Source organism: Varanus komodoensis, unplaced genomic scaffold, assembly GCF_004798865.1.
Source record: "Varanus komodoensis strain SLA01 unplaced genomic scaffold, ASM479886v1 scaffold50, whole genome shotgun sequence".
Lineage (NCBI taxonomy): Eukaryota > Metazoa > Chordata > Lepidosauria > Squamata > Varanidae > Varanus > Varanus komodoensis.
In genome coordinates, this window is record NW_025336088.1 from 363977 (window position 1) to 384712 (window position 20736).

Sequence of the window (20736 nt, forward strand, 5' to 3'; positions counted from 1 at the left end):
CTTAGCATAACCATTTAATCCTTAATGATTTCCTTGATGAATTGCACTTAGCAAGAAAAAAATCCTGCTTATCTAGCCTACCCCAGTGATTGCTCAGTGTTTACCTGAAAATCTGAGATTTATGATTTATTAATTGGAATGGCCCCTGGGCCATAGGGGTTATAGGACAGTTCAGTTTCCCAGTGTCAAGGTCAGAGACAGTGCTTTGAGCTTGGATCTAGGAATCAGAGCACCAGTTGCTATTCCCATTCCTCACTGCACTAAGCTTTTCTATGAGGCCTGAAAAAGCAGTGAGAGCCAGTGTGGGATAGCAGTTAAGAGTGCAGGACTGGGACTCAGACAATCCGGGTTCTAGTCCACACTCAGCCATGGAGCCAATAGGGTGACTTTGGGCCACAGACTCTCAGTCCAGCCTACCTCACAGGGTTGTTGTTCTGGGAAGATTGAAAGCAGGAGGAGGAGAATGATATAAGCTGCTCTGAGTCCTTTAGAAAGAAAAATGGTATATAACTAATAAATAAAGTTGGAGAGGGGTTAGAAGGGGGTGTTTCAAGGAATGAAGGAGGAAGAGATATTTAAGGCTAGGCTATGACATAACCTGTGGCCTCCATAGCCACCTTTCAGCCTTTTCTGAAACACCATTGTAAACTGCCAAAATCTAATGGAAATTCAGAGCAGGTAGTGGACAGAAGCAGAGATCACTTCTGCTACTTGTCCTGCTCTGCACTGGATAGGCTTGAGTCTCTGAACCTCAGAATTCAAAATAAGAGCACCAGGAAGAAAAACTGCAACTGAATAGCAGTTAAACCAATCACAAACAAGGGAAAGCCAGGTATAAGGCTGAAGACCTTCCCAGAGGAAAAGGTCTTAAAGCAAATCTTTTTAGAGGGAAGGCTAGATGGACTCCTGGGGTAGTGTAAAAATTTATTTTCCAGATTTACTATAGCAAGTGTTTAATGCCCTTTAGCAAGGATGGTGGGTAAAGACCCAGCTTTGGGTCAAAGGGTTTGTGCAAAAGGGGGAAAAGTTCCTTTTCTCTTTTCCAACTCTCTGCTTAAAGTGAAAACCTGACTCCCTTTCCCCAGCTTCAATGTTTGGAACATCAGAAGAGAGCTATTACTGACCTCTTGTGGAGACACTGGTGGCTTTTAAAGCAAATAAATGGATTTATCAGTGTTAAGAGACAAATTTATTTGTACCAGCATACAGTTTAAATCCAGCACATGTTATGACTGCTTGATTCCTGGGCCTTCTTGACATTATGTGACATATACAAGAAATTTTATTTCAGCTTTATAAATGAGCATTACGTTAGCACTCGCCAGCCCATGCATGTCTGAATGACACATTGAAAGCCTGAAGGATCAAAGCAAAGCAAAGCAAACCAACCCTCTTTCAGTTTACAAAATCATTCATGTTTGGTCGCTTGGAGACCATACTTAGCCCAGATGTGTCTTGCCCTTCAGCCAGAAAAGATCTCAAATTGGCTCACAAAATTAAAAAAGAAGATAAACTGTCATGGAATACCCCTTCTCTGGTGTAGCTCACTGTTGTGAGGTAACTACTATAATAGTAGGTTATCCCACAACTGCACCACTATTGCACACCAACCTGTGGATCTCTTTATGGAAGCCACCTCCTTCAAGGATAAATCCATAAAGGTACTCCATGCAAAATTTCCTCTGTCCAAACCTGCCTGCTTTTTTGGTCCCTCTGCTCCTCTTTCCTTTTAGTCAATTTTTCCAAGATGCAGACCCAACGGTGTGCTGAACTCCAAATGTGCCATCACTTCCCCCCTCCCACTCAGAATGTTTGCAGGCAAACCCCTAGAACAAACTCTAGAACAAAGTTAGTCCAGACACAACATGTGCTACAAGCTTAGTTTTCAAGAAGTTACTATTTATTTTCCATTTTTTTTAAAGGGGTAACATATAGATCACATGGATGTTACCATAGCTTTAAAAAGCTGGTTATATGAAGCTAAGAATGACTGTGAAGACTTTGCTTCTTTCAGGTAGAATTGCTTTATATTCAGGCAGGGGTGTGAACTCTTTCACTTCAAGGGCCAAACTGGGGGGGGGGGGGGGGGGAAAAAAAAATGGTTCCCCTCCAAAAACTGTATTGTAGCTTAAAGCACTTTACCAGTAGCTAAGGCTTAGAAGAGGCCTTTCAACTTTTTAGAACTGAGAAAAACTACAAAAGCCAGTAAAGCTTGAAATGTGGCACCTGGAGAAGCAACGTGAGCCCGGAGGGAGGAAATATACCCATCTGCAGATCCCAAGCTTGAGGTTCCATGCTCCTATCTTAAGACTTCTTCTTTCTTCTCACTAGTCCAGTGACCAGTTGTTGCCTCCTGCTGACACTCACAGTTTCTGCTCTGACTTTTGGGACTTTAGCAGGCAGTGTTACATACTTCTCACAGCCAAGAAGTCCAAATATTGCTATTAAATAAAACAGATCTTTTTAGGGTAATTAGACATGATTGCGAGCTTAAAAGACCCTGTCAACAGAGAATGACATCCTAAAGATGAATAATTCTGGTGTAGATTTTCAGATATGACTGGAACATTCAATTACTTTGAAGTAGAACTAATATCCAACTTCAAAAGAGGTTGCCCATTGCTGAGTTGCTCAGGAGTTACCTCCTTTTATTTGGGAGTAATTCAGTGAACATGGAGAAAAACATGGGATTGATTTATTTGTGGCCAAGGCTTTTTAGGGGGGAGGTTGCTCTTTTTATACCCTTTCACATTTTAAACTAGTAAATGATTCGGATATTAGATTAAAACACAGGATGCTGCTTTATAGTGAGTCATACCTTCGGTTCATCTAGCCAAGTATTGTTAATGCGCATTGGCAGCAACCCTGAAGGGTTGAAGCAGGAATTTTTCCAGCTCTGTCTGGAGATGCTGAGGATTGAGCTTGGGACTTCCTTCCCATGAAGCGTGTACTGTCCTAATGGGCTGTTCCCATCTCCCTCTCTCCCCATAGTCTGTTCTTCTTTTAAAAAGGCACTATAACTACAGTTGAAGGTGAAACATCATCCAATTTTAATTATGGGATGAAATATGTATCTACTTTCAGAAGCTTTGGAAATGCTGACCTAAAGCATCACATCTTGTTACAGATTTTTGATCTGTGAGAAACTGTTTTGCCAAAGTAGGCATGGTACAAATTGCTTATTCATGAAATGCCCGTCTGTGTTAGCTTGAAACAAAACTTGCTTGGTTTTTTGTTTGTTTTCTTTAAAAAACAATGAGACAGACAAGCTTCAAATGCTGCACTTCTGATGACTAAATATATAGTACCTAAGATTGCTTGCCAGATGTTTTCCTCTCTGTTCCTGCCTGTGATGTATTTAAATTAATAGCTGAAATACATGTGTTTCTCAGAGGGTAGTTTGCAAATGCAGCTTCTGTGCCTTGTTATAAAGCAACACTAGAGAAATGCTAGCCACACATGGCCCAAATTCCATGTTAAGTGTATCTAATGTCTCTGGGGTGTTCATGGCATGTTTGCGCATGTGTGTGCAATAGTCATGTGAATAAGAGCTTTGAAGGAGCATCTTTCTTTAGGCCTATAGTGCATGGAGGAAGAATTAATTTCTCCCCACTTCCCACACAATGCAAGCCTGATTGGTGTGTGTGTTGTGTGTTGGTATTATTTAACAAAACCTTGTTGCAAGGTGATGGTAGTGTTCAGACAAACAGCAGCAGAAATGGTAGGCCAGTTTGAGTATACCACTGCAGCTCGGATGTTAGGGGGTTGACATGTTCCTGGTCCACCAACAGAATAAATCTTGCATATACAAAATTAGCATCCTAAGAAGGTTGCTGTTCTGGAACTCTATTCTCTATTATATTTGTATATTCTGCTTTTCAGTAGAATGATCCTCAGATTGGCTTTGAACACATTGTTTTGATATGACTGCAACCTGTTCCCCTGATCCTCCTCCTCACCCACACTCACAGCCCATCAGATGTTAGTTCTTTTGACGATGGATGGTACCAAAGTATAGTTCAATTTAGTTTTGTGTTCTCAGGGCAAATGAGTTCTGACAGGAGCTAAGGAAACAAGTCCCCTGTAGGTGCCCCTTCTCTGGCTGGATTACCCTTCCTGTGATAATCTTCCTGGCAGCAGGAAATCCATCTGTCCGTTGGCCCTCTGGCTGCTGGAAGGAGTCAGATTGGTCTTCAATGAGTTTTTTTTAATACGGGGAGTATTCAAGCTATGAAGTTCAACAGTAACTGTCCAGGTTTCAGCCTAGCAGGCTTTTTGATTTAGAAAGAATATTTGGTTGCTCACTCCTTTTAAATGTAAGCAGCAGCATTTCTGACAGAGTCTCAAGTAGTGGAAGAAAGAGATGGAACTTTGCCTAAGATTGGTCTGCTGCCAATGATCTTGTCAAGAGTGGAAAAAAAGCAACACCCAAAGAGAATTGGCTGGGGGTGTGCAATCAAAAGAACATTTACAGTTTATTTGGATGTACAGGAAATTGCATGTGCATGTAGGCAGTTCATAAGGGGTTACAAAGATAGTCTGTACAAAAAGCTTTTATAACCAGTTAGTTTGAAGGAGTGGAGATCAGGTGAGGGATGGCAGTTTGCTAACTGCCCAGGAGTGGGATTTAAGATAACACAAAAAGAACAACTTGCAGGAAAGGTAAATATTAGCATGTCTAAGGGCAGGCCTTTTGGAGGAGGTGTAGGGGATCAGTATGCTAGAGACACATTAGCATAAAACAATAGGGATTGTTTGGGGTTAAAGGTAAAGGTTTCCCCTTGACATTAAGTCCAGTCATGCCTGACTCTAGGTGGTGGTTCTCATCTCCGTTTCCTAGCCGAGGGAGCCAGTGTTTGTCCGCAGACAAGTCTCCGTGGTCATGTGGCCGGCATGACTAAACACCGAGGTGCACGGAACGCTGTTACCTTCCCACTGAAGTGGTACCTTTTTATCTACTTGCATCTGCATGCTTTCGAACTGCAAGGTTGGCAGGAGCTGGGACGGAGCAACGGGAACTCACCCCATTGTGCAGATTCAAACTGGCGACCTTTCGATCTACCAGCCCAGCAGCACAGCGGTTTAAACCACTGCGCCACCTGCAGTCCCTTGTTTGGGGTTAGGACAACACAATACAGAAAGAACCTTCAGACAGGTAAATATTAGCATATCTAAATGTATTTCCAGAGGACAGACAAGCAATAAGCATTACTAAGGTGCACATGGGGGTCAATATGATTTCCTGATGAGATCAGGATTCCCAGTATAAATTGAAAAAGCTGAGCTCAGGCTTTCAGTAGCCATTTTATGGCAAAGTTTTTGCTCATTTTGAACTGACAGTGGTAACCTTTTTATTGGGGCAGGGGGATTTAGAGGTTGCAAGGGGTTGTGTAAGTCAGATTTTAAAGTTCATGTGTCTGGAAGTGTCTCATTTGTTCTCTGACTTGCCAAGCTCCAAGAGGATAGTTCCATCCAGTTGTGTAGTTGTAAAGCCGCACAGCTACATTTTGCTAAGGTTTAAATCTATTGGAAGCATTTCAGGTTCTTCTGGCTTTTCTTGCTATGGTTTTTTTTTTTTTTTTTTTTTTTTTTTTTTTTGCAAGCCTGCTTCTAATATTGCTCTTGTACTCTCATCAATATGATCAGTAGGCCTTGGTTAGCAAATGCAACACTTTAGTTTAAAAAATGCCACTTTCTTCTTGGGTTCAATTTCAAGATTCTGTTACTTGGCTTCAGTTGTATTCCATCTCTAGCTCCAGTTTCGTGGGAAGCAGCCTGGAAAGTCACTCCATGTAACCTCTGGGGGGACCCCCCTGACATACCTGTCAATTACTGGTGGGCTCTTATCAAACTTTAACATCCTGTAAATAAGTCATTTCTTGTTCTTTCTATCTCAACTTTGGCATGGACAGGAGGGGCAGTGGCATCATTATGTATGTATGTATGTATGTATGTCTCAGGAACCCACTAGAATTCTCCCAGACAATGAAGCAATTTAAAAAATCATAAAAATGACTAAATTTAGCATGGAAGCCATGCCAGATGTCACAGCACAATTAAGCCACTTAAAGACTCTTTTAACAAAGTGGTATCTGTACTAACTGCTATTACAAAAATAGTGGACAGCATCATGAAATTAAAGCTGAACCTTCAAAGAAGTTTGAAAAGCTACCTCCCACCCCCCAACCATCTTTAGAAAATTGAAGTGGATACTCAGTTCCTAACAACTAGCCGAACATCACCTACCCAAAAGAAATCACTCCCACCATATGCTTCATAGAAAGCTGCCAGAAGGAACTCACCATACCACAAAACTTTTAAACGAAACATTTAAGGATGGCATTTTGAAGACTTTGGGAGACAAATCTCCATTTTTAATGGGTGGCACCATAGGACAGCTCCATCTTACGAAGAAAATAACTTGAGTTCCTAGTGAATTAGCTCTGAAAAACAACTATTTCTTGTAGAGGGAGCATTCTGTAAAACTGAGTAATGTGAGTGGTAATACACATGCAGACTCATCCTAGAAAGCAACATTTTACTATTGAAGTTTCTCAAGAAAAACATTGACATACCTTCAGAGTTGGAGTATCAAGAGCCTAATAACAAGGATGACACAAGAACAGTATCGGGGAAAGCATTTGAGCAGAACAACCCAAGGAGCAAACAGAAGGAAAAAGGAAGCTCTGGACTATTACATTTAAGATTACAGTTTTATTCAGAGATTAACAATAGTAACAACAGAAATATGGTATGAATTTATTGTGAAAACAATAGTAACAGCAAAACTTAAAAATAGTGAGACTTACATGTTTTAATTATCTGAAATATACTAAGGATCATCTAAGGGCTATTGTTTAAGGGTATTGGAATGAGAGGTGCTTATGCTGCCATGGCGGTTATGAACAAACATGAAGTGAATGTCTACAGTCCTTCAAGATCATAAAAGAGGCTTTATTTTTAATAAGGGCACATTTAGAGATCAGAAGGAAATGCTGCAAAATTTAAACACTTTAAAGAATGCTGCCTACTTCTTAGTGATTAAAACTGGATTAACAACTTATTTGAAACAAGAATGGAAGCAGAAGACAAAAAAAAAAGACAAAAATAAACATGACACTGGAGAATGTTGTATGGTCAGAAACAGGTTGCACTTCCACAGCTAGTATAGATTGTAATTTCCTATTGATTATCTCATGTTCTAATCTAAGAGATAGTAGGATCAGCTGTAATATCAGATGGTGCTCCAGTGTACATATGAGTTAAAGTGGAACATGGCACCCTCCACTCTTGCAGTTGAAAACTACATATTACACTGTTACAAAAATTAGAAATAAAAGAAAACATGACACAAACTAAATGTTTGTTTAAGGCAGCAGAACTCAGGTAATGCCCAATAATGTAATCTAGGTGTGTTAAAGGCAGTCATGAGAGGTCATTGTATAAAAGAAACAAGCATTTAAAAAAGCAGAACAAAACAAAATAGAATTGAAGTAATAAAGACTAGGGAAAGCTCAAAGGGGGTAGTGTGCCAACATTTAACACAATTGAGAGAAAAAAAGTTTATAAACCTCAAGATTTATAAAACCACTATGAATTTATACAAATCAAAAAGTATTATGATTTGGAAATGTTCCTCAATTAACCCAGTTCTAATTACTTAGGACTTCAGGGTTGCCATGGCAGATCACCCATGATCTCGTTTTCCTGACTGGGCAGGAGGAGGATGATCTGGAAGTGGGGGAATTAACATCACCCGTCATTTTCAGATCACTTCCTACTGATGTTTAGAATTTCATCCTCTTTCCCCCTCTGCAAAGGTAGGGGACCTTTTAAAATGGTCCACCCCTGCAGACTGATGGATCCTAATGGTTTCCACAGGGCTCTGGGAGGAGTTTCCGGCTGATGTGACTGGTGTTTCTGTTGAAGCCCAGGTTGCTTTGTGGTTGATGGCTTGGGTGGTTGACATGTTGCTTCCAAGCACCCTCTTCCCTTGACCAGAGCTTGTCCGGCTCCTTGGTACACACCTGAGTTGAGAGCAATGAAGCAAGAGGGGAGATAGCTAAAGTGCAAGTAAAGGAAAACTCATGTTGAGTCCCTCCCAACATGGGCTGGAGCTCATTATTGAGCCTACTCTGTGGCAGTGAGGGTGGCAAAGAGGCAGTTCTTTTCCACCAGCATTGTGTCTTCTCAGTGTTGTCCAGTGTTGTCCAGAGTAGTGTGTGTCCTATTATATTCTGGGCCAAGAAAAATAAGTTGCGGAGCCCTTGGTAGTTTGCTGTGATGAATTTCATAGCACTTTGAAGGTAAAGTTGCTCAAATTTGACATGAATTGGACACCACAATTGATGCAGTTCCACTAGCAGAGGCATCCAGAGCACCATCTGGTCCAGTTTTATTGGATGAGCTTCTGAGTCTGAAAAGCCATGGTGGCTACTTCTGACTCATGCTGAAATTCTCAAAGTGAACCAAAAGGGCAGGTGGCTGCTATAGAAAGCTCTGATGGCTACTCACCCTCTTGTGGCATTTGCCCCATGGTGGGTGAGTGCTTGCCTTACAAAAGAATTCCTTGTCTAGGGAGGTAAAATTATCCACAGCAAGAGGAACTGTGTAAAGTTGTCCTTAGAGGAAGTAGTCATTGTTCTTTGCAGTGGATAGAGGTACCTCAAGGACAGTGCCCCAAATCAAATCAATGCAGGAAAAAGTAGTTCTATATTAAAGGAAGATCATTACTGCTTCCTGTTCCTTTAGAGGAAGTGAGAATTGAGGCCTTGTTAAATTGAAGTAACTATTTGTGGAAACATGAACTAGTCTGATTTCTCTCCGAAGAAAAACACAATCAAATGAATTGGTTTCACTTTTGAGCCCCAGATTCCCTTCTCTATTTTAAGAAGGGAATGTTTATGCAAGGCATACCTGAAAATATCAGAAGTGCTGCAAAGTGAAAAATAGGCTGAGAATGCCCAACAAGTACCTGGTTGCTTTGCAACGAGGACAGAGAAAGGGATGAACAAAAAACATGGTTAGTTTCAGGAAAGAGGGTATAAATGCCTTTTCTTTTATAAGAACTGGCAGAAGCAGGTCCCCAGTCAGAGTGGAACTTGCTGCAAAGTTAAGGGACAGCCTTGGGGAGCAAAATCTAGACTGGGGTCAGCAACCTGCGGCTTCGGAGCCGCACATGGCTCTTGAATCCATCTGCTGCGGCTCCGTCGCTCAAAATATGTGTCACAGCCCCCAATGGGCGACCTGCACCGGCACAGCACAGCCCCCGATCTGTTTCATAAATGCAACACACTATAGTTTTTTTATACATAGCATAAAGATAAAAAATGATATATGCAGTGTTATTTTCATTTTAGAATTTTGTGGCTCCTGGTGTTTTGTTTTCTGTGGGAAATGGGTTCAAATGACTCTTTGATTGTTAAAGGTTGCTGACCCCTGACCCAGACAGTTGTGACTTTGAAGCAACAGGTACAGTGAAGCAAGGTGTGGCAGCCAGAGGAAGGAATGTGCCTGAAGGCCCTCCCTGAGGAGGCTTATCTGGCTCTCTATTTTACAACTTTCCATTAAAATGTGAAGATGATTTTTCTTTTCTGCCAAATACCTGGTCTACAAGGAGAAAGCCTTGGAAATGAAAGTAGCTAAATTTTCCCAGAATTGGGGCACTAATAAAGGAAAATTAAGTCCTGAGTATTAATTGGCACCAGTTACCAAGATACAGCTTCAGGTCAAAATGGCATCAAAAAAATTCAAAGTAATGAGGGAAATGTGTGACTATGCTCCATAACTTTTCTGCAAAATGTGATACAGCAATGAGAATGGTGCCACGCCAATGATTATAAATTTACCTTTTTATTGATACCAATAATATAACTTTCCATTCGTTTATTGCTTTTTCATGTAACATTTTCATGCTTTTTGCATGAAAAACTGACAAGCTCTAACATCAGATTAAACAACAAGGTTCCTTATTTATTCAGTATCTAAACTGCGCTTTTTGACTTTTCTCTTGTGAACTGCAGTAGGTGCATCCCTGGAGAAATTCCAGCAGTAATCAGCAAGTATGGACGGACTCCATTTCCCTTGGTGTCTTTTCTCCTGGCCTGCCATATGCTGGTGGAATCTCTCCCCATGCTCCTCACTCATTGCCCCACAGTTCAAAAGGAAATAGTCTAAATGTGACTGTAAAAAGTGAATTTTCAGTGACATGTTTGCACCAAGTGCTTTATAGAACCTAAGCAAATTTTCCACATGTTTTTCATAGTCATCTGCCTTGCTGTTCCCGAGAAACTCCAACTATGATTGGTGGGTTCCCTCCACACCATTGGGACTGTGAAAGGCATGGACTTTTTCTTCTTGTTTAGCCATTGACACAGATAGGTTGCACATGTAACAACAATAATGAGGGGCCCAACTCTTGTCCTGATCCCCTATTTTGCATCCAAAATATAGGTGGTATGCCTTTTTTACCACTGCCGTCATACTGCACTTTTGAGATGCAAATGTTACCTTGCCACAAATGTAGCAGAAGTTATCTGTGTTTACACAGTTTTGAGGCATCTGAGGGAAAATTTGCAACTGTTCCTTGGAAATGTTAGGCAATGACACTTTCACAAGCCACCAGATGTAACTGTATGATGCATAGAACTGACCAAGGCAAATGTATCTTGCAATAAAAGAACAATAAATTAAAGTTAGGTAATAATATTTAGTCTCAAAGTGAAGACAAATTTATACACTTCCATGTGGCACCATTTTCATTGTTCTACTGTACTTTGTTGAGAACTTAGAAGGCATCGTGATCATCAGTCACCTCCCTCCCTTGTAGGCAAATAAACTCGCCTGTGTATAAATCGTTATTGTGAAATGTCTTGAAAACTAGCCAACCAGCACCTTTATCACCTGTTTTTAATTAATACTCAAAATATGTAAGAATTAGCACATTTCATCTCGGAGGCTGATAATTTCCCAAAATTTGTAGAACAGTGATATTTGACCTGCTGGTGTGTTCATATGTTTTGTCCTGCCATTTTAATCTGAATACATTTATTCACTGCCTTGGTATTTCTTTTACTGTTGTTGCTGTTGTTGTGATATTAAATTTCTGATTCCCTGTTCTTGAACCCTTTGTAACTTTTCTGAGACCTCAACTTGAAGAGCAGTTTTAATTGGTTCCAATCTGCAGAAGAGTCGAGAGTTCCCTCAAGTTGTAGGCCTTGTTTATCAGTGATAGAAATTCACATTTTTTTGTATAGTTGACTGGTGCCTCTCTGCTTGTATGTCCACTGTTAAGATAAGTGTGGAATGTGGTAAAACAGTACACTCTACCTTCAAAGGTTAACGATGGGCAGAAAGAAAGATTAAAGTGTAGATAAGGAGAGATCAAGATGACCGATGATTGACAGGTGACTCTTGAAGGTATAAAAGCATTTGAATTGTTTGTCGGAGGGCTGCTCTGCACTGCTGTGCCTACATTTCAGTAATGAGCTCTGGTAGAGCTTGCTGGTAGGTTTTTTTTAATCTCTTGCAGTTAGACAAATGAATCTGGCTGTTTGGGGATTAATACCCCTGACAGTTGTTTTAATTGTCATATTATATTCCAAGTCAAATTGGACATTTTTAAAAAATAGGAAGCTGGTATAAAATTGTACAGTAGAATCATATGGGATTTGTCAAGAGGTCAGAACTGTTGGATGTTTCAAAGCAGTGCATAATCAGTGCCATGGAGGCTGTGCTTATTTTGTTAAACTAGTGATGGAAGCTAGCAATTTCTAGTCTGAATCTGGCTTGTGAAAGGTCACTGGCTGGTCCACCACCTTGCCAGTGTTGGCTCCTTCAGATAGCTGCTCTTGTTGGTCAGCGTTCCTGTCAACAGGACTGAGGGGGCTTAACAAAGAAAGGAAGAGAGACTGCATTGAAAATAATCACACAGGTAGCTTCCAGCAGTTACTTTACCATCAATGCTTCCTGTCTTGCAGGGGTGCGAGTACTTCATAAGAGGTTGCCAAATAGCTTAACACTTGATTATTCTACAGATGTGTTTGTATTGGTAGAATTAAATGTGTAAAAGTTGTAGCCTTTTAAGTAGCCATAGAGTACAGTAGCCATACCTTGAGACCTTCAATTTTCTGTAAGTCTCTTAAGTTTTGTTTTTTGTTTGTTTAATAATAACTTTCATCCTGCTTTTCCTATAATAACATGAATAGATCCATGTTGAATCAGACTGATGTCCTATCCGGCCCTGACTTCTATTCACACAGTGGCCAACAAGTTGCTCCTGAAGAGTCCACAAATAAGAGAGGAGTACAAAAGTACCCTCCTGCTCATATTTCTCAGAAGTTGGCATAAAGAGGTATACCACATCCAGTACTGGAGGTGATAGGTAGTCATCATGATTAATAGTTCTTGATAACGCCATTCTCCATGATCTTTGTCTAATTTCTTTAAAAACCATTCATGTTAGTGGCCATCACTACATCTTGTGGTAGTAAATCCCATAGTTCAGTCTTGCATTATGTGGAAAAAAAATACATTCTTTTATCTTCCCTGAGTCTTTCACCAATCAGATGCATGGAGTGACCCTTGAGCCTCGTTTTGGGAGAGAGAAATGTCTCCTTATCTGCTTTCTCCAGATCATGCAAATTTTCTAAATCTATATCATGGCTATGGCTATTTTTCTAAGCAAAGCCATCCCAGGTATAACCTTTCCCCATTGAGGAGTTACTGTAGCGCCCTGATCTTTTAGATTGTCCTTTTCCTGCAAAACCCTTTTAGGTGCAGTAACCAGAACAGTATTCCGTATTCTAAGTATAGTGTTACCATGGATTTGTCTAAGCAAAGTATATTGATATTTACATGTTTAATTATTTTCCTAATTATGCCCAATACAGCATTTGCATTTTTATAGCAGTTCAACACTGGTTTGCTGGGTGAACTGTCTGCCACACCCTCAAGATCTCTTTCTTGGTCAGTCACTTCCTGGTCAGATCCCATCAGTGTGTATGTGAAGGTGGGATTTTTTGCCCCAGTGTAGTCACTTTATGCTTGCACACATAGAATTGCCTTTGCCTTTTTGAGGCCTATGTCCTTCTGCCGCCTCCAAATTTATACACTTGCCAAAGAGACCTTTTTGTGGCTTTTTGCATTCCTTTTCTGTGCTAACCAATCCAATATGATGTCATTAGCAAATGTGGTTCATTCACTGCACACACCCATCTCACTTCTTTCAAGGTTTTCACTGTAATGATGACACATACTTTTCTTCTAGAGTTTTGGCTTTATGACTGCATATGCTAGATGGCTAACAAATCTTATGCAAAGATTTCTAACCTCTCAAGCTCAAGAGAAAAAAATGAGGCACTATTCTGAGGAAAGTGAAATAAACTATTCACAACCTTGGTTTCAGTTTTCGTTTACTTTGTTATTGGCGAAGGTTAGCAATAGAGGGCTAACGCACCATGTGCTAGTCTGGTCCAGACCCCTTCTGGAGCTAACTGTATTGTACAAAGGAAGGAGTTTTCCTATCTTATTTCCAGCTTTCTTAGGGCAGCTGAGCACTAGGGCTTCATAGAATCATGGAATAGTTAGGTCCAAAGGGTCAAGAGAACCATCAAGTAGAACCCCCTGCTGGTGTTGGATGCCAGTTACACCATCTGACTCAGGTAACTATTTGCTTCTTGAATGTCTCTAGTGTAGAAGAGCACACAACCTCTAGGGGCAGCTGGTTCCACTGTTGTATTGCTGTTATAGTTAGGAAATTCTTTCTTGTGTCAAGCCGGCACCTGAAGTACTGTAATTTAAGTTCATTGTTCAATAGGTCTTTTCCTCCTTTTTTGTGAGAGCCTTTGAGATACCTATAGAGTGCTGTCATGTCATTTTGTAGTCTTCCTTTCTCAGTGCTTAACAGACCCAGTTCTTTCAGCTTCTGATAGTAAGACTTATTTTTCAGGTCGTGTATGATCTTTGTTGCCCTCCTCCGAACCCTTTCCAGATTATCAGCATTCTTGTTAAACCTGGGTGCTCAAAACTGAATGCTGTATTCCAGGTGAGATCTGACTAATGTGGAGTTGAGGGGAATGAGCACTTTCCTATTTCTGGAACTGATACCTGTATTTATGCATCCCAAAAGTGTGTTTCCCTTTTTTGGCTGCATCACACTGCTGGTTCATATTTAACTTGTTGTCTACAACAACTCTGAGGTTCCTCTCACTCTCAATATTGTAGAGCCAAGTATTCCCCATCTTGTATTGATGCAGCTGATTTATTTATTGCACCTGGTGGAGAACTTGGCATTTATCCCTGTTGACCTTTTATTATGTTGTTTTCCTCTCAGTATTCAAGCTTGTCTAGGTCTCCCTGGATCTTCTTTTTGTCTTCCAGGGTGCTAGCAATTCCATCCAGTATAGTATCATCCGCAAAGTTAATCATCATTCCATGGATTTCCTCATTAAGATCATTAATAAAGATGTTGAAGAGTACTGGTCCTGGTCCCAGGACTGAGCCCAGTTACCCCTCTCATAGCTTCAGGCTGAGAATCTATGATTGATTATCATTCTTTGTGATCTATTTGAAGCCAGTTGTGGATCCACTTAATAATAGTTCTGTCAAGCCCATATGTTGCTAATTTATTTATTAGGATGTTGTGGAGCACTTTGTCAAAAACTTTGTTAAAGTCTAAGTAAATAATGCCCACTGTGTTTCCTCTGTCCACTTGGGTAGTAACCCAGTCAAAGAATGATATTAGATTGGTTTGGCATGACTTATTCTTAAGAAATCCATGTTGGCTTCTGTTTATCACTACATTTTCTTCAACATGCATACAGACTGTTTTTCATGGTTTGCTCCAGTAATTTCTCAGGGACTGAAGTTAGACTGACTGGTCTATAGTTCCCCAGTTTGTCTGTCTTCCCATTCTTGTAGATGAGACCCACATCAGCTGTTCTCCAGTTGTCTGGCACTTCCCCTGTTATCCAAGATTTCTCCAATATTGTATATAGTGGCTCAGAGAGCTCTTGTGCCAGTTCCTTTAATATTCTAGGTCCTGGAAATTTGAATGCATCTAGCTCTTCAAAGTGCTCCTTGACCATTTGTTTGTTGATCTTAGGGTGCATCCTTACCTTTTGTTTTGCATTTTCTCTTCTGTAGGCAGGTCACATTTTCATTGTGGGAGAGAATGTGAGCCAAAGTTGGAGTTGCACACCTCTGTCTTTTCCTTGTCATCGGTTATCTTTCTGCCGTCCTTAATGAGCAAAGAGAGTACACCTTTCTTTTGTCTTCTGTTTTGTATGTCGTTGTAGAAGGCTTTCTTATTATTTTTAGCATGCATCATTAATCTCAGTTCATAGCTCCTTGCAAGATTTTGCTATCTTCTCATATTCTTCTTATATTCTTCTTTCCACTTCCTGCACATGTTCTTCTTAGCTTTTAAATTGTTCCCTAACCTTTTGTGGAGCCATGAGGGGTTCTTTTGAGTAGTTTTCTATTATTTTGTTCTGTTGGTATTAGTTGTTTTTATGCTCTAAGAATTCCCTTTTTTGAAAGATTTCGCATCCTGCATGGACTCCTCTCTCCTTTAGGGTGCATCACCAGGGGATTTTGCATTTCACTGACCTGTATTTCGTAAAATTGGCCCTTTTTAAGTCAAGGATATGTGTGTGGCTACAACAGACATTTGCCATCCTCTTAAAATAGAATTCATGGATGGTGTGGTTGCTATTCTAAATACTAGATCATCTTTGTTGGCTAGTATTAAGTCTATTGTTGCTGTTCCCCTGCTCCTTTCCTCAACTTTCTGCTGGAGGAACTTAACAGCTACACATTTGAGGAATATCTTGGAGGGACCATTTTTGGCTGAATGTGTCTCCTAGCAAATTTCAGGGAAGATGAAATTACCCATGATGACCACATCAAGTTTTGTTGTCACACTGGTTACTTTTTTTTTTTTTAAGATAATGTCTTTGTCTTTTCTTTGATTTGGTGGGTAGCAGTAGATGCCAATGGCTATGTTGCTATTGTTTTTGGTCCTCTTAGGTTGACCCAAATGCTCTCATTGTGACAACTTGACTTGTTCTCCTGTAATTCATTGCAGTTATAAGTATTTTTAATGTATAGTGTGACTCCTTCTCCCCTTTTATTCCTTCTATTTTTCTTGAAGAGTTTGTGCCCAAGTATTTTTGAACTCCAACTGTGAGAATCTTCCCACCACATTTCAGTAATTGTCACAAGATTGTAGTTGCCTCATGTACTTGGAGCTCAAGTTCATGTTGTTTATTATCCATACTCTGGGCATTGGTGTGGAAACATTGCCATTCACTAGGGTTATAACCTGTTTTTGTTAATGTTTCTTGGTATGCTGTTATTAGTTCATATTACAGGTTTTTTATCTGTTGTGGGGCTTATTTCATTTCTTGTACTCATAGTGCCCTTCTGTATGTCTCCTTCCCCTGTGATTTAGTTTAAAGCCCTTCTAATGAGGGTCTTCATTTTGTGTCCAAGGTCTTGTTTACCATACTTTGAGAGATGCAGCTCATGGTTTGCCCATCCTTCATCCAAGTTTATCTTTTGATCCCAGAAACCAAATTTCTCTCTTTGGTACCATTGTCTTAAGCAGCTATTTACTTGTCTTAGCATAACTTCCAGAAGTTTATATTCTATATTTAGCCCCTCTAAAATGATTAATTGCAGTACAAGAGCCCAAATAGTTATGGATAAAGGTACATGATGTGGAAAAATTACCATGGAAAAATATAGTATTGGGAAATCTTCCACCACACATCATCCTCACATCTAATTCCAGATCTTTATGAACAAGTTAAAAACACCGGTTCTGTGTGGGACCCTGCTGTTCACATCGCTCTTCATAGGAATGGACAATTTGTTCCTGTGGTCTGCTTTTTTTCCCTTAACAAGTTACCAATCCATAAAAGGACTTCTCCTCTTATTACATTACTCCTAAGGGTGTTCAAAAGACGTTGATGAAGGCTTTATCAAAAGTCTTATATTGCTGTTTTACTATTTTTGTTATTTTGTATTGTTTCTGTAACATTCTAATGTATTTAGTATTAGCTTTACATTTCACATTATATTTTATGTAAACCACCTAGAGATCTTATGAAATCCAGAGGTAAACAATATTTACCAAATTGTGTTGGTCCACACGTTTTTTGACATTGTCAAAGAGCTCTAAAAGCTAAATGTGTTTGGCATATGTTTTTGGAAGTTCATTTCAGCAAGAACTCAGCTTAACTCATCTCAGCGACCTGGTTTGTTCAAGCACCACAATCTACTGTGACTTACTTAAATTATGATGAGCTACAGTGCTAGCAGGTACCAGGTTGCCTATTCAAGCCCCACATGTAGCTTGTTGTGTCATCTAGGCTGGGATGGTGGTAGTTGTTTAAGGATTAAACATCCTCCAGAATGGGCTTGATCTAGTACTATTACTCTGTTTACTGTGAACAATCCTGCCATTGCCCCTGCCAATTATGTGTGATGGCAGTGGAGAAGGACCACACATTGTTGTCCAAACCCAACAGTACTAAAATTCTGGATGTCTTTATGGTCTTCTGTGGGCATATTTCACATCTGCACTGTCGTAAGTTTATGGATTGGTTGTGTCTTTTTTGCTGCCACTTTAGCAAAAAACAAAGCAAAACAAAAACCATTTACTTTATAAGGTCTAGTGAAAAGGAGAGTGGCTTCCAATATCTGGAAGTTATGTCAGAACAGATTATTGAAAATGAAAAAATTAATGCTTCTTTTTGGGGATTTGTCTTTCAGCTCCTTGACGAAATTAGGAGATGGCAGTGATGGAAATTGCTTGCCAAGAAACTCCAGTCCCAACCATCAGGCACCCAAAGGAGCTTCTGGGCAAAGCGCCCCAGGATCTAACAAGTGAAAAGAAGAGCTGTGTGTGCAAGGTAGAGGTTCCAGACAAACATGTGTTACAGGGACCATGGAAGATCCTGAGTGATGTGATCGCTAAAGGAACTGCCAAGGAAGACAGTGAGAAAGAGAGCTTAGCCTCAATCTCCATCATTGCCCAGGCAGAATGTAAGTTGGGTGTGATACTATTCTGACTGTGTGTGCATGTGAGAGGGAGGGAGGGGTAAAATCAGATTGTGGACAGTGAAACCTGCAGTCCCCATTAGTCCAGTTGATGGGAATCCTTGATAGCTAAACTTGTAGATGTACTCCATGAATGCTGTTTTGCTTCTCACTCCATCTCCTTTCCCACATTTTCTGGTGCTTCCTCTCTCTGTGCCATCCACCAACTTAGTCCTCGCAGAAGCATTCCAGACACTTAGGAAGGATAATTCAAGTAGTAGAAATACATGGAACAGAGCTACTTTAGGTCTGCCCAAGAAGCTGGAGTGTTTTTCTCCTTGTACCCCTTCTATAGTACTCTCAGTTGACATTCAGGTGGATCTCAGGGCTTTAACCTGCTCAGTGCCTCTGGTCTTGGCCGCTGTTTGCTAAGGCCATACCAATGCACAATGCCTAGGAAAGTGTAGTAGTGAAAGTTACTTAAAGAGCAAGGCCAATATTTGTAAACAGTAATCCTTAAAAACTAGGAATAAAGAAGAATAGAGGGAAGGTATTATAGGAGGAAATGAATATGAAAGGAGCAGGAGAGAGGGACTGGCAATTCGAGACAGGTTACAGATTTAGTGTGAAAGGAGAAGGGGAGCATAATGACAGGGAGGGGTAAGAATGCTGTGGGAGGCATGTGGGGTGGGGAGGTGGAAACAATATAAAATGAAAAAAAAAATCCTATGTAGATTCTCTAGATAAACAAATTCTGCCTGAAATGAGGAGGTAGAGTAATGATCCTACCAGAAGCAAGGTCTGCACTTTAGTAGAGGAAAACTGAGCTATGGTACAAGGCAATAACTGTGGCAAAGAATGTTACAAATTTCCAAAGAGGGATTAGGTATTACTATAAAGTTATTTTAGCATGTGCTAGCTAAAAATACCATATTCCATTCTGTCTGTCACCATTTTGTGACTGATTCCAGCCCTGCATTTTCCTTTTGTGATTGGTTTGCCCCAGTCATTTTCAAGAGAACCCTGTGGATAGAAAACTTTAGAATTTCTACAGCCTTTGTCACACTGTCACACTGTAGGCTGCTTTTGAATCTCCCCCACCAGGTTCAGAAGCAGCTTGCAATGTTCTGTGTGCTTCAAGAAACATGACCAAAAATTCCACTGGGTATTTGAAACCACCCAAACAGTTCTTTGGATTCTGGCTTTCATATTTTTATGTATGTATGTATGTACATATGTGTGTATGTATTTAACTTATTTTCCACTAACTTGGCCTGAGGGCCCTGTAAGTGGATTACAAACAATTAAAAGCACATCCTGATGTTGACAATAAAAGCAAATGGTTAAAATACAAAAGCAGAGACAATAAAGCAAAACAATACACAGCTGAGGGCAATTGATTTAAAACCATCAAGATGAAATCAATTATTAAAATGCCTAGAGAATAGAGTTGTTTTTGCATGGCACTGAACAGATTGTAACAGGGGCACAAGGCAAACTGCTTTTGGGAGGCTGTTCCACAAATGGGGCACAACTACTGAAAAGGCCCTTCTTCTGTTAGCCATCTTCCATACCTCCTTGGAGGATGGCTCTTTCAGGAGGGCCTCCAAAACTGATCTTAGGGGCTCAGTAGGTATATATGGAAGCAGGCAGTCCTTCATTTAGGGCTTTATATGTTAGAGCAAGCACCTTAAATTTTCGTGTGGAATTGGATTTTTCCCCTCCTTTGCTGGATGCTCACAGTCCCTCTTGAGTCTTTTAGGAACTATGTCCTGCATTGCTCTTTGCTGTAGCAAGTCTGGTCTACTATACATGAGTGTGATGGTTGGATTTGGTCTCACTCTGGCTTGTATTGGCCTTCTTTGATTTCCTTCAGGTGAAATCAGCCAGGAGTTCAGCCCCACTTATTCAGAGAGGCATTTTATTGCTGACACCAAGCAATTCAGGTAAGAAGGTCTGCTAAGGACTGTGTGCACCAAGGAGCCCAAATTTCAGTTTTGTGGTGGGTGGGGATGTGAATCCATGATTTGCTCGATTCTCTGCCTTGGAACAGAGCACAGTATGCGTCTGTCAGGAATTTCCTAATCAGAAACCAACGTTTATTACATTGCACTTTTATACCTTTGAGTTGGTGACACAAATGCAAGGACCCACCCCTTTTCCAAACTGGGTTACTCAGAGTACTTGGTGGGGGGATTGCATTTTTTCCCTTTCATGGGGCCTGAATATGTGCCTAGGAAACAAAACATGGGGTCAAGCAGGGGAACCTGTGGGAATCCCAATTAGTGTAGAAAGAGTTGTGATGTTGGGAGGAGGGATACCAAGGTAAGGAGAATGTGGCCAACAACTGTGTTGTGTTTTGGTCCTCCTCATATCTGCAGGTTTGGTGCTAACCTTATCAGCCTGCCCTCTGGTTTCTGGATGGTGCTTTTAAATGCCAGACCAGTCCAGAATTAGATGTCTCTCATCCATGATTTATTAGTGGATGAGTGACTGATCTGGCACTGAAACCTGGGTGAATACTGGGGGTGGGCGGGGGTTAGCCTCTCCCAGTTAAGCGCACTAGGGTAGTTGATTCAGCAGCACGGTAGACTTGAGGATCAGGAAGGGGTCAATGGGGGTACCTCCACAGTCTAGAATCATAGAATAGTAGCATTGGAAGGAGCCATAGTGCCTTCAAGTCACTGGAAC

At 40.6% G+C, this 20736-nt stretch overlaps 1 protein-coding gene across 4 annotated transcripts in view; it reads left to right on the top strand.

Moving 5' to 3' along the window:
- MAP3K14 (mitogen-activated protein kinase kinase kinase 14) overlaps positions 1 to 20736 on the top strand; it is a 57888-nt gene that overhangs the window by 1411 nt on the left and 35741 nt on the right. For 3 of the 4 annotated variants that reach the window (XM_044446930.1, XM_044446928.1, XM_044446926.1), the window contains exons 2-3: positions 17779 to 18051; positions 19922 to 19991. In XM_044446930.1, coding sequence (XP_044302865.1) covers positions 17799 to 18051; positions 19922 to 19991 — 323 coding nt within the window. In that variant the 5' untranslated portion in view covers positions 17779 to 17798. Of the gene's footprint in view, positions 1 to 5095; positions 5156 to 17778; positions 18052 to 19921; positions 19992 to 20736 lie in introns of those variants that run through there. The other variant, XM_044446927.1, reaches the window with a different exon arrangement.